Source organism: Paroedura picta, chromosome 3, assembly GCF_049243985.1.
Source record: "Paroedura picta isolate Pp20150507F chromosome 3, Ppicta_v3.0, whole genome shotgun sequence".
Classification (NCBI taxonomy): Eukaryota; Metazoa; Chordata; class Lepidosauria; order Squamata; family Gekkonidae; genus Paroedura; species Paroedura picta.
This window is the reverse complement of record NC_135371.1, coordinates 73,824,346-73,842,656: the sequence shown is the minus strand read 5'-3', so window position 1 is coordinate 73,842,656 and position 18,311 is coordinate 73,824,346. Positions and strand designations below refer to the sequence as shown.

Genomic DNA, 18,311 nt, shown 5'->3' with positions numbered 1-18,311 from the left:
CATGCCAGGAAAAATGGCTTTAGAATAAAAGATGCATGAATGACCTAATGCTTCTGGGAACAGTTAAGGAGGCATGGATCCTACTCAAGCCAACCAGCTCTAGGTCACTGAATAAAAACAGACTCTATGCATTTGCTGACAGGATGTTTTTATATCCGTGTCAGTTGCTTCCATGGTTGAGCTGAAATAAATTATCGGTCTCCTCCAATATTTTCCTTTTACTATTCAGTGAGCCTATATCTGAAATGGGAGTCCTGACTGCAGTCCTGGCAGAGGACCACTACCAGTTAGGGGGAAAAATGTAGCCTTGCACATTACTACCACTGTTCATATCTGAACTGTCTAATCCCAAGTTTGATTCTGATGTGGTAAACAGAATGCATTTCGTTCTTACCTCGGCATAATCAGCAACTAGAAGAAGTTCAACATATTTCATGGATTGCTCATCATCCCTCTTCACCTGTGTCAGAAGCACAGAAATGAATGTGTCCACACGTCAGAAAAGTCTTTAAAATTATCTTCCTTAAAATGTGATCAGTACAATTAGAAACTGCATAAATGGGAACTTGGCAGCCCCCAAATACCAGTGTTTACCAAACTGTGTGAGCAACTTTCCATAATAAGCATCAATGGGGCATTATGTTGTTTTCTAGGAATTGTACTTATATAGGCAATTCACTGTGCACACACCTTCTTTATGCCAGTTCAGTCTCACTCATCTTGCAGTGATGTGTATTTCACATTTTGTTGATCATTTGAATTTTGATTCAATTATCACCATCTTATGAGGCCTCTCAAATTAAGTACAAATGCTCACTTTTAAATGCCACATGTTCCACAAATTCAAAATAGGCTTTGTTTTCCTTATCCTAAAACAATAAGGAAATGTTTCCAACCCTCATAATTTAAAAGGAAGGCACAATTGACTTTAAGTGCTCCAGCGTATAGGGTTACAAGGCAGCCTGCTGTGATTTAGAAAAGTTTTTTTTTTTTAAGATACACGTATTTCTCTCATAATGCAGTCTAAGCCTACTGAAATCAATTAACTTAGAGCAATTCAATAGAATTGCTTTGGTCTGAAAAGAAAATCAGCCTAAATGACAAATGCAAGATTGTATGGCTGATATAGCAGAAACAAAAAGGAGTCTTGTGGCATATCACAATATTAGCAGCTTTATTGTGTCATGGTTTTTATGCCATAATAAATCTGTTAGTCTTTAAGGTGGCACAAGGGAGAGTCATGTTAGTCTGCAGCAGAAAACTAAGTTGGGATCTTGTCACCAGAAGGACTCAGTGGCCTAAGCTTTCATAAACCAAGCTTACTTTATCATATGCTTGGAGTTAATACTTGCTTGGTAAAAATTCCTTTTTTTCAGAATAAATGTGTTTTAAAAATCTTTGTTGTAGTTTTGAGGTTAGTCTGGACCTATAGTCTGCAGATCAGTTGCCAGCTCAGATTTTCAACTCCAATGTCTCTAGGTATTTCCTAACCCAGAGCTGGCAACCCTATGAGTTGGCAATCTAAAGCACCCCACAAATTTGCTTTTTTTTCCAGTGGGGAAAAACATAGCTACCAAGACATTTTTCTTCATGCCACTCTGAAAGTTTTTGTTTTTTAATCATGAAAGATTTTTAATCACATCACATTTGGTGTGGCCAAAGGATAAATGACTGTGTCTCAACTTCCATGCTCTCTCTAAAAATGAGCTAATATACTGCCTTTCTTATTTTTTCTAAAACTTACATCTTGGAGCTTGTAATGAAAAAAATTAAGAAGTACTCACTCTATGATAGTTTGGCTCAGCTGGGCCTGTCAGGTCAGTGAGCCAATCTGTGGTCTTTGACCTTGAATGTTCAGATCCACAGGCACCCTTAGGAAACTTGAAATGTTCTGACCTGTAGATTAAGTGTTGCAACTGTCGATGAGGAAGTGGTTCCAAGATATAACTGAGATTGTTGCGCAGTACTATAAGGCCACTGAAAAACAAAGCCAATAAAATGAAATTTGGGGAAAGCTGGTATTTGTTTCTGTTGATCTGAGACTTTACTTTAGTCATCTGACTGCTAAACAATAACCTTTTAGCCCTATGTATGTCGTGAAAGAGCCTCTTGTGGCGCAGAGTGGTAAGGCGGCAGACATGCAGTCTGAAAGCTCTGCCCATGAGGTTGGAAGTTCAATCTCAACAGCCGGCTCAAGGTTAACTCAGCCTTCCATCCTTCCGAGGTCAGTAAAATGAGTACCCAGCTTGCTGGGTTTGGTAATGACTGGGGAAGACCACTGGCAAACCACCCCGTATTGAGTCTGCCATGAAAACGCAAGAGGGCATCACACCATGGGTCAGACATGACCCGGTGCTTGCACAGGGGATACCTTTACCTTTACCTTTATGTTGTGCAGGTTTAGGTGCACTACATGCTAACATATAAAAAATACAATTTTTCTTCCATCTTGTTTCAGACCATATTGGAAATGGCCCAAGTCTTGCTTAAATGTGAGTTCTCTATACTGCATGACTACCTAAGACTATAAACATTTTGATAGACTCACAGTGCCATCCTAAGCAGTTAAACTCTTCCAATACCATTGAAGTCAATGGGCTTGAGAGTTGAAACTCTCCTTAGGATGGCACAGACAGGTATTCACTGAGAAGTGTTCATACAGCGTCTGGGTTTATTAGAATTAGCTTTAGTATAAACCAGCAATTTTCAGACTTTCAGCAACCCAGAGACCCTCATTATGATTTTAAAAAATTCATGGACTTCCAGGCATCCCCTACTCCTTCACTGGAGCCCTCTCTTTAAGCTACACATGGATATCCTCTCACATCCTGAAAATACAACATTGTCATTGAGAAGTATATCAGCTATGCTTGAAAAACAAGCTTAAGTTTTAAAAGAAAAAAAAAAAGAAAAAAAGCTTTTATTTCCTGTAATATGGTCAGGTCCCAAAGAGTAGTTGATTGCAATCTCAAAAGCTGTGATCCAAATTCTAATGTCTCAGCTCATTATTGGGGGTTTCACAGCAACAAATTCAAAGCAAAGCAGAACCACAGTCTTCCTAACTGGTTAATAACTTCAAGACAGATGCTGGCTGAATACAAAAATATTCCACTAGCTGTCAGTGGAGGTGCCCTTCCCCAAGGAAAGCTTTGATGTGCTGCCATGGTGCTGCTGTGTATGGTCTTTGCAATCTATCATGTCAGACTTCTTTCAGAGGAGGGGAGTGGCTAGGATCATGGTCAGATGGAATGCCTGTAAAAGGAGCAAGTTCTTCATCATCAGCCAACGATGTCCTTCAGGTCATGGAAATTCTTGTTGCCCTGTGATCCCCTTCCAGGAAATTTGGGCTTTCCTAATACTGAGAGATGATAACCCTTCATTCAAATTCAAAAATCAAAGAACAGAGGATATGGACTGTTTTGAGATTAATTCTTTTGATTAATCCTATGTGGGAACCAAGGTAACATAGACCTGTCTGGATGCTTATCACTAGCTCCCCAATAAAATGTTTGGTAATGACAAATATCTCTATGTGATGGGTTTTCCATCACTTAAGGAGATTTCTGGGTATTTTCCAGGATGCTCTTTCAATTCACACAGAACAACACAATGCTCTGTTTTACATGAACAGACTGTATATCCTAAATATTGGGTTCCACAGCCAACACACAAAAGCAGAAAAGGTTCATTGTGCAAAAAAGGTCCAAATAACTAAATATTTAATGGTGCTAAATCACTTTGGGTTCAGTCCAAGAGAGCCAGCTTGATGTAGTGGTTAGGAGTGCAGACTTCTAATCTGGCAAGCTGGGTTTGATTCTGCACTCCCCCACATGCAGCCAGCTGGGTGACCTTGGGCTCACCACAGCACTGATAAAGCTGTTCTGACTGAATAGTAATATCAGGGCTCTCTCAGCCTCACCCACCTCACAGGGTGTCTGTTGTAGGAAGAGGAAAGGGAAGGTGAATGTGAGCCAGTTTAAGACTCATAGAATCATAGAATCATAGAATTGGAAGGGGCCATACAAGCCATCTAGTCCAACCCCCTGCTCAACGCAGGATCAGGCCTAAGCATCCTAAAGCATCCAAGAAAAGTGTGTATCCAACCTTTGCTTGAAGACTGCCAGTGAGGGGGAGCTCACCACCTCCTCAGGTAGCATTTACCAAGCTGGTACCATGCAAAATGTGTAGATTGGCCAAAGAGAGCAGTTTTAAAAGTTTGAGGCCAAATTTGTTGACAATCCTGTCCTTTGAGGAACGATCCGAGAGATAGGCATGGGTGGCTATTTGAGTACTCTTATTACCTACTACATCAACTGCCCCAGAGCCTATTCTTGCATTGAAATCACCACCCATTATAATATAGGAATTTGGATAGTGAAGGAGCAAGGATTCTATGGTATCAGCCAGGGAGTCCCAGAGATCGTCTCCTTGGCTCTTACTACTATTAGGTGGAATGTATACATTAATACATATTAATCTTCTGGGGAAAAGTCCCTTAACTAATAGGACCTGGAAGTTATTGTACTGACTATTTTCTAAGATTAAAACATCAACCGTTAAATCAACTGAAACAAAGGTAACCAGGCCTCCACGCCCCCGTCCCTTTGTATGTATCTTGGTTGCTGGGACTGAGAAGGCCTTGTAGCCCTGAATAGAAAGGAAATCCTGTTCCTGGATCCATGTTTCCTGCAGGAGAATAATGTCATGAATTTGCAAAAACTTTAAAAAATCAGTGTCGTGGAGCTTGTTCTTCCACCCCCCAATATTCCAGGACAAACACTTTAATTGTCAGGGCTCATTTGTGATCTTATTCAGATCTCCCTCCGGATCCAGGACTACACAGCCATTATTACATGATGGTGCAAGTGTAGTGCTTTCCTCTCTCGGTTTTTTGGATTTTTCATTGGGCAGAGTGCCCTCTAAGATCTCCCGATTGGTGCTGGTAGTGGGTTCATTTTGCTTCCCTCTACTTGTTAAAATTGAGGTTGGGATCAGCGGCTGAGATGACCCAGATGTACTTGCTGGCGGTACATTGTTTTGATGAGGAGATTCTGTGCTGTGTGAGTGCATGCCTTTTGAAGTACTCAAAAGCTTAAGCCTTAGATGTTCCAATCTGGTAGTGATCTCTTTTTGCTCTGTAGGTGGAAGATCAGAGTAGGAGTTCAATAGGTCTTCTTCTATTGTGTTTTCAGGTTCAAAATGAGTTGGATCCAAGCATGGTTGAGTGGGTAGATCAGTCCACTGTATCAAATCTTGCTGGCAAGCATCCGTTGATGGTTCTTCAGAGTGACTACCCAATTTCATCAAGGGATTAGTATGCTGCTTCGGCAATAAAGGTTTTAGAATAGTGTTTTCAAAAATGCGAACTGGGAAAATCCCTTTTGAGCGAAGAAATAACTTCTTACGGAGTAGTAGGGAAGGAAACCTGGGGCTATGAAATTCCAGTAAGATTCTTTGCGTTAGATTCAGATTGTAGAGAGGCTGTACTTGAACTAAGTCAAGTGAAGAAGTATTCACACCGAGGATATTACTTAGATGACGTATCATCAGTTGTTTTGTCCTCCAAGGAATGAGATGGTCTCCATACTTGCAAACCACCAGACAAACTTTGCATGGCAGAAGCTTAAGTTGGTAATTTAAACTCTCCTCCGAAGACTGCAGATGTGTGCTAGCCTTTTTAGACTCTCCATTATTTGTAACAAATGGCTTCTTGTCAAAATTAAGTATTTTAGGAGGTTGATTACATACCTCTTTCCCACTGAAGCCTAGGTTAGGGCCGAAGTGTTGTGCAAACAATTGTGTCATATTGTCAATCTTATCCTCAATAAGCTTTATTCTTTCAAATAAGGCGTTCACAGTTTTGGCAGTCAGATGTGAGAGTTCACTTAGGATGTTATCGGAGGTTCTGCAATTGGCTTCAGCCTGGCCTTCTAACAGCCAAGCAGTTGAGTCATCTCCCTCTTTTCTTTCTTCTTCACACTGAGTCTTGATTATACAATTTTCCAGTGGAGCAAATCGGTTTGAGGTTGAGGCAGCATATTTTGAGATACCACTTGCCATAATAAAATCGTCTATCTTTGTCTGCTTGCTGGCAGGGGGTGGGGTAATATCGCCATCACCTTCACGCACCCTCTTACTCACCCTTTTACCACCTCCCATTGCAAAAGTCCTAAAGCTCACAAGTGCTTAAAGCTCACATGTGAGAGGCTGTTATTGTCACAAATAGGCAATGAAAGGAACAGTCAGGAGGACAGGATATTCAAATAAACAAATGATGTTCAGGGGAGAAGAGAGACATAAAAGCTCGCTGCAATCCTGTCCACTGAGCTTATTGGTGTTAAGGCGTGTTGAAGCAAAACAAACTAAATACAGCAGACAAGGAAGAATTCCAGACAGGAAAAAAATGAAACAAGAGTTGCTAACTATAGATAATTGGCTTCTTATCTTCAGTATAGTTAACTCCCCCGGTGAGCTCCAAGGTAAAGACTCTCTTAGTTGGCGGCACTCTGTTCTCGAAACACAGCAGAATTTAAGTATAAATGAGTCCTACCAGGTGTTTAGAGTTCCAAGCTCGGATGTAAAGACACAGGGTAAATCAGGTGGCACCGACGATAATACAAGCAACTCAAACAAGCTCCAGGAGTTAATTAGAAAAGAAAATGCGTAGGAGAGCCTCTAGAAACGCTGCTACTGCTCCGTCGCCATCTTGCCTTGTTGCATTTACCAATACCTTGACTTCTGTTGAGCATTCTAGTTTTGAGGGTTGTATTGAGTTTTCACACATCTTCAGCATTTGATCAATACTTTAAGATTTATTTATACTGTTTTAAATGTTTGCGTTTCACTTAATTCATATTCATAGAATCATAGAATTGGAAGGGGCCATACAGGCTATCTAGTCCAACCCCCTGCTCAACGCAGGATTGGCCCTAAGCATCCTAAAGCATCCAAGAAAAGTGTGTATCCAACCTTTGCTTGAAGACTGCCAGTGAGCGGCTGCAGGATGGCGTCCAGAAGCCAGAAGCAGCTGCAGGACGCTCTCCGAAGATGCGCTCTACTTGTAAGCTCGAGAGGTGGGGTCCAGGGGGAAGGGAAGAGTACGTAAGAGATGGCGGCAGAGTCAATGGGGCTCAGCAGTAACGGAAAAGTTACTGTGATCTCTGTTGTGGGGAAGATAATGGAGCAGATATTAAAGGGAGTGATCTGCAAACATCTGGAGGACAATTTGGTGAACCAAGGAAGTCAGCATGGATTTGTCTCCAACAGGTCCTGTCCGACCAACCTGGTTTCTTTTTTTGACCAAGTGACAGGTTTGCTGGATTGTGGAAATTCGGTTGATGTCGTTTACTTGGATTTTAGTAAAGCTTTTGATAAGGTTGAGAGGGGACATGATAGCCCACTTTAAGTATTTGAAAGGTTGTCATTTGGAGGAGGGCAGGATGCTGTTTCTGTTGGCTGCAGAGGAAAGGACACGCAGTAATGGGTTTAAACTACAAGTACAACGATATACGCTAGATATCAGGAAAAACAGTATGGTTATTCCCGGAGGTCTGCCCCGCTTAGGACACTTCATCCCTCATATCTGCCCCCGAACCAGACCCAGGGGGAGCGGCTCTATTCTACGCCCCACCATATTTCTAGTGCCCTCTGGTACGGAGAGCATTTGGAGCCTGAAGGTAACGGAGACAGCATCTCGGCTGGAAGAAGAACCCAAGCAAAAGTCCAGCAGGTAGTGCTGCTCAAAGCCCTCCTGGATCACAAGCTGCCATGCATTTTGAAGCATTTGGAAAGTGGATGGCTGAGCATCAGTCCCAAACTCTGGAAAGAATGCTGCAGCATCATCAAGAAGAAGAGGAGACCCTGTTATAGCACTACACAGCGTTGTTTGACAGTGGGAGTTTGGTCTCCATAGAATCATAGAATCATAGAGTTGGAAGGGGCCATACAGGTCATCTAGTCCAACCCCCGCTCAACGCAGGATCAGCCCAAAGCATCTTAAAGCATCCAAGAAAAGTGTGTATTCAACCTTTGCTTGCATGAGCTCATGGGAATTGTAGTCCATGAACATCTGGAGGACCACAGGTTGACTATCCCTGCTGTATACAATGGGACTATGACATCTTGTGATTTTGATGTGATGCCCCTGTTTGAACAGCCCAAAATGGCATTTGCCTTTTTTACCACTGCATCACACTACCTGCTCATGTTTAGTTTACAATACACAAGTACCCCAAGGTCCCGTTCACACATAGTGTTACCTAGAAGCGTATCCCCCATCCAGTAGGCATGCTTTTCATTTTTCTGACCCAGATGCAGAACTTTACACTTATCTTTATTGAATTGCATCTTGTTCGCATTTGCCCATTTTTCCATTGTGTTCAGATCTCGTTGAACTCTGTCTCTATCTTCTGGAGTATTTGCCAGTTCTCCCAATTTGGTGTCATCTGCAAACTTGATGAGTAGTCCCTCCAGCCCCTTATCTAGATCATTAATAAATATGTTTAAAAGTACCGGACCGAGCCCTGAGCCCTGAGGTACCCCGCTACTCACCTCCCTCCAGTCTGATGAAACACCATTGACAACAACTCTTTGAGTGTGGTTCTCTAACCAATTCCCTATTCACCTAACTATCTGAAAATCCAGATTGCAGTCCTTCAATTTATCCATCAGAACATCATGGGGAACCTTATCATAAGCTTTACTAAAATCTAAGTAAAGGACATCAACCGGATTTCCACAATCCAGCAAACCTGTCACTTAGTCAAAAAAAGGAAACCAGGTTGGTCTTACAGGACCTGTTGGAGACAAATCCGTGCTGACTTCCTTGGATCACCAAATTGTCCTCCAGATGTTTGCAGATCGCTCCCTTTAATATCTGCTCCATTATCTTCCCCACAACAGAAGTTAGACTCACTGGTCTGTAGTTTCCCGGGTCATCCTTACTCCCTTTTTTGAAGACCAAAATAATATTTGTTCTCTTCCCGTCCTCCGGGACATCTCCAGTCCTTAAACAGGTCACGAAGATGATGGACAAGGGTTCTGCAAGTTCTCTGGAAAGTTCTTTGAGCACTCTCCGGTGCATTTCATCTGGACCAAGGGATTTGAACTCATCCAGCGCAGCTAAATGCCTCTCGACAACCTGTCTGTCCATGTCAACCTGCCACCCAGACACCCAGACACACTATCCCTAGGCTACTGCAATCTAGATGCGCCTAAACCCTTTGACCTGTGGGAAAAAAACAGATGTAAAATAGGCGCTGAGCCTTTCTGCTTTCTCTGCATCCTCCGTTAGAGTTTGTCCATCCGCACCCAACAGTGGGCCTATTGCCTCCTTTACTTTACATTTGCTCCTCACATAACTGAAGAATCTTTTCTGGGATTCCCTGGCCAATCTTAGCTCACTCTCAGCTTTGGCCTTTCACATGATTCACATGGAGCTGTTGCCCAATGACCAACCTGTGCAGTGGTGGACAGAGATTGTTTGTTTACATGGACATACAGTAAGGTATTATACAACTCATGGTGACGTATTTGGATAAGTCCCACGAGCTAGCCGTGGCAAGGGTAAAAACACTGCCCTATGCTATGTTGTTTGATAGGGATGCACCAGACTTTTCCCAGCTCATGGAACAGGCCTTGGCATTTCAAAGTGCCAAGACTTGTACTTTCTTGCTAGAAGACCTGGCTGAGGATCCCCAGGAAGGACCCTCCACTTGTCCTCTGGCGATAGTAAGACCCAGTGGTGCAGAAGACGACTCGAGGGAATCCGAAGGTGAGGAAGAAGGGGCAGAAGACCTTCCCACGGCCGATGTCCTACGTACTGGAAGAGAGCAAACGTTATTCCGATCTTCAAAAAAAGGAGGAAGGATGACCCGGGAAACTACAGACCAGTGAGTCTGACCTCTGTTGTGGGGAAGATAATGGAGCAGGACCAGACCCAAAGGGTTGCAGTGGGGGATGAGTTCTCGCGTTCCTACAGACTCCCTTGTGGGGTCCCTCAGGGCGCGGTCCTCTCCCCCACATTATTCAACATCTTTATGTGCCCTTTGGCCCAGCTGGTATGGAGTTTTGGACTGGGTTGCCACCAGTACGCTGATGACACCCAGCTCTATCTTCTCATGGACGGCCGCCCGGACTCCCCCCCGGAACCATTCACCAGATGTTTGGAAGCAGTGACAGAATGGTTCGAGCAGAGTCGCCTGAAACTCAACCCCTCCAAGACGGAGGTCCTGTGGCTGGGATGTAGGGGGCAGGACCAGGAAGCGCGCTTACCCACCCTGGCAGGGACGCAACTCACCATCACGTCCCAGGCCAGGAACTTGGGTGTGACCATTGACACCTCCCTGACATTGGAGACGCAGGTCAAAAATGTAGCGGGCCAGGCATTTTTCCACCTTCGCCAGGCCCGACTACTAGCGCCCTACCTGTCCCCCGAACACTTAGGCCACAGTGATCCATGCAATGGTCACCTCCAGAATAGATTTCTGTAACTCGCTCTACGCGGGCCTTCCCTTGTCCTTGATCCAGAAACTTCAGCTAGTGCAAAACGCAGCTGCTAGGGTCCTCACTGGCACACCTTGGAGGGCCCACATCTAGCCAGTGCTGAGGCAGCTGCACTGGTTGCCAATTGCTGCCCAGATCCGGTTCAAGGTTCTGGTTCTAACCTTCAAGGCTTTACGCAAGTTGGGACCCACATACCTGAGGGACCGCCTATCGCCCTATGCCCCTCACAGGGCCTTGCGGTCTGCGGGTGAAAATCTGTTGGTCGTTCCCGGCCCTAGGGAAGCACGCCTGGCCTTGACCAGGGCCAGGGCCTTTTCGGTCCATGCCCCGACCTGGTGGAATGAGCTCCCGGGAGAGCTGCGGGCCCTGCAGGATCTTTCAACGTTCTTCAGGGCCTGCAAGACGGAGCTCTTCCGCCAGGTTTATGGTTGAGGCCGGGGCTGATAATAGATCTATGCCCCCCCCCCCCGGGGACTTGGGTTCTGGACCTAAAGCAAAACATCATCAGGACCTCCTCTCCACCCGCTAGTAGTGGGAGGGAGGGGGGGGAAGTTGAGCTGCCGTTCTTGCCATGTCGGTAATATTGGCAATGTTATTATTGTTTTAATGGGGTTTTAATGGGGATTTGTGATATTGTTACCCGCCAAGAGCCGCAAGGGAGTGGCGGGATATAAATCTAATAATAATAATAATAATGATGATGATGATGATGATGATGATGATGATGATGATGATGATGATGATGATGATGATAATAATAATATTAAACGGAGCGATCTGCAAACATCTGGTGGACAATTTGGTGATCCAAGGAAGTCAGCATGGATTTGTCTCCAACAGGTCCTGCCAGACCAACCTAGTTTCCTTTTTTGACCAAGTAACAGGTTTGCTGGATCGGGGAAATTCGGTTGATGTCCTTTACTTGGATTTTAGTAAAGCTTTTGACAAGGTTCCCCATGATGTTCTGATGGATAAGTTGAAGGACTGCAATCTGGATATTCAGATAGGTGGATAGGGAATTGGTTAGAGAACCGCACTCAAAGAGTTGTTGTCAATGGTGTTTCATCAGACTGGAGAAAAGTGAGTAGCGGGGTACCTCAGGGCTCGGTGCTCGGCCCGGTACTTTTTAACATATTTATTAATGATCTAGATGAGGGGGTGGAGGGACTACTCATCAGGTTTGCAGATGACACCAAATTGGGAGGACTGGCAAATACTCCGGAAGATAGAGACAGAGTTCAACGAGATCTGAACACAATGGAAAAATGGGCAAATGAGAATAAGATGCAATTTAATAAAGATAAGTGTAAAGTTCTGCATCTGGGTCAGAAAAATGCAATTTTGGGCTGTATCAACAGGGACATCACATCAAAATCACAAGATGTCATAGTCCCATTGTATACGGCACTGGTCAGACCACACCTGGAATACTGTGTGCAGTTCTGGAGGCCTTACTTCAAGAAGGACGTAGATAAAATTGAAAGGGTACAGAGGAGAGCGAAGAAGATGATCTGGGTCCAAGGGACCAAGCCCTATGAAAATAGGTTGAGGGACTTGGGAATGTTCAGCCTGGAGAAAAGGAAGTTGAGAGGGGACATGATAGCCCTCTTTAAGTATTTGAAAGGTTGTCACGTGGAGGAGGGCAGGATGCTGTTTCTGTTGGCTGCAGAGGAAAGGACACGCAATAATGGGTTTAAACTTCAAGTACAACTATATAGGCTAGATATCAGGAAAAAATTTTTCACAGTCAGAGTAGTTCAGCAGTGGAATAGGCTGCCTAAGGAGGTGGTGAGCTCCCCCTCAGTGGCAGTCTTCAAGCAAAGGTTGGATATACACTTTTCTTGGATGCTTTAGGATGCTAGGGCTAATCCTGCGTTGAGTAGGGGGTTGGACTAGATGGCCTGTATGGCCCCTTCCAACTCTATGATTCTATGATTCTATACTTGGGCCCAAGACCCAGACTTCCTAGGAGCGCAACAACAAAACCCGGCACTAGAAGACCTGAGGCAGGCGGTGGCGGTCCAGGAAGGCCAGGTATGGGATGCTCGGAAGGCTGCAAAGTACCCTTGTGTTGTTGTGAAAAATGAGGTCTGGTATCGACTCCAAATGGATAGGGGACGAGTCAGTCAGCAACTCTTGGTTCCGTTTACATACCAAAGGGAGGGGCTTGAAAGTGCACATGAGCACGAGTGGGCCGGACATCAGGAGTACAAGGGTACCCTGTCGAGAGTGCTACAGCGATTCTTCTGGTCGGCTGTGACCAATGACGTGCGACACCTTTGTCGCTCCTGTAAGATTTGTCAAAGAATGCCCAGAGGAGGTCATTTAAAGGCGTCTCTACAACCCCTCCCCTTCATCCAGACTTCGTTTGAGCTGCTGGCCCCGTATACCCCGAGGAGCCCATTACATTTTAGTCGTCGGACTATGGCACCCGTTATCCCGAGGCTGTGGCTTTATGAAATATGAGAAGTGCGGGGGTGGCCCGAGATCTCATGCGGCTGTGGGCACATGTTAGCTTACCGCTTGAGATTTTGACAGATAGAGGTTCTCTGTTCACTGCAAGGCTCATGAAACAAGTTTTCCAGAACCTCGGCATCAGACAGATCTTTATGACTGTTCACCATCCCCAGATGGACGGTTTGGTGGAACGTCTAAATCAGATCAAAGGGATATTGTGATTACTAGCCTATAGGAGGCCTAACAATTGGGACTTATATCTGAATTCCCTATTGTTTGCCCTTAGAGAAACCCCTCATGCGTCCCTCGGGTTTTCTCTGTTCAAATTAATATATGGGCGTAAGCACCAAGGAATCCTGGAGGTGGTTGGAGACCAATGAGATCCAGAGCCAGAGGCCCTGGGTACAGAACCTCAGGAGTTTGTTCATCAGTTACATCAACGCCTGCAGGATGTAAGGGAAGAGACCAGGAACAACCTAAGGAGAGCCCAGGCCTAACAGAAGGCTCGGTATGATGGGAGCAGTTGGTTATGAACCTTCCAGTTGGGTGATGAGGTCTTGGTAGACAGGGAGAGCCTGGGAACCCACCATGGGGACCATTGGTGGGGTCCCTACTGAATCACAAAATTACTCGGGCCTTTGACCTACGAGGTCCAATGTGGTCTGACAAGGAGAAACAAGCAGCCTCTACATGTGAATAGTCTGAAACAATGGCATACCCGCCACGAGGGTGAAACGGGTTTGGCTACAGAACCTGGGGAGCTGCCTGAAGGCATTCACCCATGGGACAGACAAGCGGTGGGCCAAGAGACTCCAATTCTGGATCACAACCTGACCTCTAGTCAGATACACAACCTCCTCAACATTCTGCAAGGGTGTGGGCAGGTGTTCAATTCACAACCCAGATGCACTCACCTGGCCACGCATCGTATCAAAACCCCAGAAGGTATGACAGTCCGAGCCCCATGGAGGCCAGTTCCATGAACCGATGGCCAGCGGTGCAAGCAGAAGTCGAAGAGGTGATTGGGGTGATTGAGCCCTCCATGAGTGCCTGGCGCAGCCCCATAGTTCTAGTTCCCAAACTGAACGGTAGCATCAGGTTTTGGGTGGACTTCTGAGAAGTAAATAAAGTGGCGCAGTTTAATGCCTACCCCATTCCGCGGGCCACTTTGCTTGTCACCCAGTTGGGGAACGCCAGGTGTCTGTCGGCCTTAGATCTGACTAAAGGGTATTGGCAAGTACCTGTAGCCCCAGAGGACCACGAAAAGACAGCGTTTGCCATGCCACAAGGCGTCTTTCACTTTAAAGTGATGCCATTTGGGCTACACGTTGCAGCAGCAACCCTTCAGCGCTTGGTAAATCGCACCTTAGCTCACTGCACAGGTTTCACCTTTGCCTTCTTGGATGATATTCTCATATGTAGCCCAGACTGGAAGACTCATTGTTGGCACCTCCACACTGTCTTGGAAGACTTGACTCAAGCAGGATAACATGCCAACCCCAAGAAGAGCAGACTGGGGTTTCAAGAACTCCAATACCTAGGGTATGTTGTGGGAAAAGGAATTCTTAGACCGGTTCCCAAGAAAGTGACAAAGATACAGCAGGTACCATGGCCCAACACCAAGAAGCATCTGAAATGGTTCCTTAGGATGATTGGCTATTACTGTGAATTTATTCCCCACTTTGGTTCACGGGCAAGCTCCCTGACAGACTGCCTGCGCAAAGGACAACCCAATCGCATGGGATGAAGACCGCCGACGAGCCTTTCAGGACCTACAAGGCCAGTTAGCGAGAGCTGTACCCTTGCGGAATCCCGATTTTGAGAAGCCGTTTCTAGTGCAAACGGATGCTTCCAAATCAGGCCTTGGTGCAATGTTAGCTCAGGAAATAGAGGAACAGGAATGGCCCATCATCTTCCAAAGAAGGAAGCTGTTGCCAGCCAAGTGCAAGTATTCCGCCATAGAGAAGGAAGCTCTAGCCATTAGAGCTACAGTATTATGTAGCGCTACAGTATTATTTATGTGGTAACCGATTCGTCCTAGTAACAGATCATGCTCCTCTCCTATGGCTGCCCAGGTAACTCAAGGCTCCTACGGTGGTATTTGTCACTACTACCATTTGATTTTAACATGCAACACCGTTCAGGCAAATCTAATGTGAATGCTGATTACTTTTGCAAAGTCTACGTGGACGATCTGAAACCAGTGACCAAGGAGGGGTTAGTGTCGGGATCTCACCACCCCGACTTCGATGCCAGTGCCCCAGGGACCAGAGAGAAACAGCTTACATGCGGGCTGGGGAGAAGGAAGCGGTTTGGGCTGCCCGGGGCACGAGGATCCTTCAGGGTGTGGATGAGTGGCTGTGGGTGGCAGGGTGCGGCTGTAGGACCGCATCCGGAAGCCAGAAGTGGCTGCAGGACGCTCTCCGGAGACATGCTCTACTTGTAAGCTCAGGTGGTGGGGTCGGGGAGAAGAGAAGAGTACTTAAGAGACAGCGGCAGAGTCAATGAGGAGGACGGGTTCAGCAGTAACGGAGAGGTTACTGTGAGTCCAGGGACAGGAGAAAAGAGGGAGCAAGTGGAGTTCCCATTCTGAGACCTGCCGAAGTCTAGAGAAATCTCCTTCCAAACCTGATGGACCCCAGCTGGGCATGGTGGCGGAGAGAAGAGGCGGGCGTGACCCGGTGGATCCTGACAGTATAATCAGGCATACTTCACTTTCAGGGGAATAGCCATCTTAGTCTGTTGCGGGAAAAGCAAACAGGAACTTGGCAGTTTAAAGACTAACACAACTTCATTCCCAGTAGAACCCACATTTGGATGCAATGAAGTGTATCCATATGCATTTCTCACTATGGAGGGAGGTCTCCCACTTGGCAGCCATCTGTTCCTTCTGTCCCTTGGAGTGCAGTGGTGATGTCACTGGATCACTTCTGTAGTAAAAACAGAAGTAACTTCGTATAACTTCGTTCCAATTAACTTCGGAAATTGGCAGAAATTCTATAATTTCCCCTGATTCCTAAAGTTATACTAAGTCACTCCTTAGGGGGTTTTTTTTGTTTTGTTTTGTTTTACAATTCTTAGAGCTATCCTATTGTCATGATCAGCTTCTGCTGCCAGTGTTCCTGTAAACATCTTATCTGCTAGTCTGAGGCACCGGCCTGACCAAGGCCGTGCTAACTCTGTCACCTTGGCAGGAAGCCTGGGATGGCACCTGGGTGAGAGAGTGACCGCCTCCCCTTGGGGTCTGGTTTTCGGCAGGAGAATTGTATTGACAACTGCTTGCATCCCCGATATCGAACAGCCTTGACTTCGAATGTTAAACTGTTCAGATCTACTTCCAATTAAAGCTTTCTTTCTATAGAAGCCTGTTTGTGAGTTTTGGCTGCCCTTCACAGTAAGTCAAGACACACAACGTCCTTCCTCCGTACCGATGGCCGTGTTCGGAGGGGTCACCTTCCTTGGCGACATCCCAGATGAGGAGGACGATGTGGCCGGTGCCCCGGATGGGGATACCAAGCTGATCGAGCTTATTGACCTGGGAGACTCCTCGAGGGGGGTGCGATCCTGGACCAGCTACCCAGGCGCTGGTCCGGTCTGGAATGGCGTGGGCACTCGAAGATCTCGGCTCTGTGCCTCAGTTTTTTCTGGAGCGGCATGTCATGGACCAGCATTGGGCGTCCTGGTTTGACGACCCCACCATACGGATTGGATGGGGACCGGCTTTCCCGAGAGGGGTGCCCGACAGAGAAGCCGCTACTACAATGGAGGTGCTGGACCTCCGCAATCGTGTGGGATGAATGGGAGATTGGCTCACAATGGTGGCAGCCGAGCTGGGAGAAGAATCCCAACGAATGGCTAGGCTCTTCCTTGCCGAGATGCGCCGGCCGTCGTACATCCCTGAGGAGGGAGCGGCAATCACCCTCACTGCTGGGCCCTGGGAGGTCGAAAGAGCGAGAGGAGCCATGCGCCCCAAGGACTGCCCGCCCCAGTGCCCGCCACTGCAGGGAGTGGGAGCAGGGCCCTATGAGCTGTGTCCACCACCGCCGTGGGGAGATGAAGCCGAGCCATGAGAGCCCTGTCTGCCTCTACCCTGCCAGCCGCCCCCCCAGGGATAGGGAGACAGGCCCAGGGAGCCACGGCAGCCCCCACCCCAGGGAGATGGGGCCGGGGCCAGAGAGCCAAGAGGGCTCGCGGCGCAGATCCCCCCTGCACCGCCCGAACTCAGCTGCCGCCATAGCTTCGAGGGGCTGAGATCCGCCATCTTTACATGTTCAAGACCCATTTTACGGGAGATCCCAATGCGTTCCCTGGGTTCCTGGTCCACCTCCAAGCCTACATGATGGAGATGGGATTCACGTTCCAAGACCACACTGAGCGCATTCGTTTCACTGGCAATTGCATGGATGGGGAGGCCACTAAGTGGTTCATTGACCTGTACCAATATGCGCCAGCGGAAGTGCGCAAATACGACCGATTCATGCGCTGCATGCAGGAGCGTTTTGAAGACCCTTTCAAAGTGGAGACGGCGGAGGCCAGCTTGAAATCGATCAAACAGGGCACCTTGTCGGTAAGCCAGTACACCAGAGAGTTCCGGAAACTGGTTGCAGCGGTGCCTTGCTAGGGAGAGGCTCAGTGCGTACATGCCTACAGAGAAGGGCTGCACAAGGATCTGGCGCAAAAATGCCATCGGGAAACAAGGATGACTTGCTGTAAAGAAACCCCGCCAGCAGGTCCCGGGCAGAGGCAAACGTTCGGTGAGTGCTCCCCCTTTAGTCTTCCTCCCAGTGACGCTGACTATGCAAAAAAACGGGGAAGCAGGTGGGGGTCCAGAGTATCGTGGATTCTGAGTGCACCAAGACTTTGTTTAACCCCCCGTTGGCAAAGATGTTGGGAGTGGGGCACGTGGCTTTGGCAAAACCCCTCCGCTTCACCCAGATGGATGGGAAGCGCACCCTGGGGGGAGGCGGTGAGCAACAAGCTCCCTCTGGAGATGGCCATGGCTGAACACTGGGAAAAGATACAGCCTGTGGTGGCTCCCAGCTCGGCTTTTCCGTGGGTCTTGGGTCTGGACTGGTTGCGTAAGCACGACCCCAGTATAAGCTGGAGCAAGGGAACAGTGCAATTCCTAGAGAAGCATCGAGAAGCAGCGAGAAGCAGCGAGAAGCAGCGAGAAGCAGCGAGAAGCAGCGAGAAGCAGCGAGAAGCAGCGAGAAGCATCGCCACACACCAACCAGGTGCGCCTAGAAATGGTCCGTTGCTGAGACGGCCACCTTGGCAAGAACGAGCTGAGAGGAATTGCCTAAGGAGTATTGGGACTTGCAGGATGTATTTGCAGAGAAAGAGTGTGACCA

General features: G+C 47.0%; 1 protein-coding gene and 1 long non-coding RNA gene across 9 annotated transcripts in view; one reads left to right on the top strand and one right to left on the bottom strand.

Annotated features, from left to right (window-relative positions):
* Window positions 1-18,311, bottom strand: part of ADAM19 (ADAM metallopeptidase domain 19) — a 166,327-nt gene that overhangs the window by 60,561 nt on the left and 87,455 nt on the right. For all 8 annotated transcript variants that reach the window (XM_077326407.1, XM_077326405.1, XM_077326402.1 and 5 more), the window contains 2 exons: window positions 1,785-1,977; window positions 395-460 (listed from right to left, as the gene is read on the bottom strand). In XM_077326407.1, coding sequence (XP_077182522.1) covers window positions 395-460; window positions 1,785-1,977 — 259 coding nt within the window. The remainder of the gene's footprint in view (window positions 1-394; window positions 461-1,784; window positions 1,978-18,311) is intronic.
* LOC143832261 (uncharacterized) overlaps window positions 1-18,311 on the top strand; it is a 61,592-nt gene that overhangs the window by 28,982 nt on the left and 14,299 nt on the right. The window lies entirely within an intron of this gene.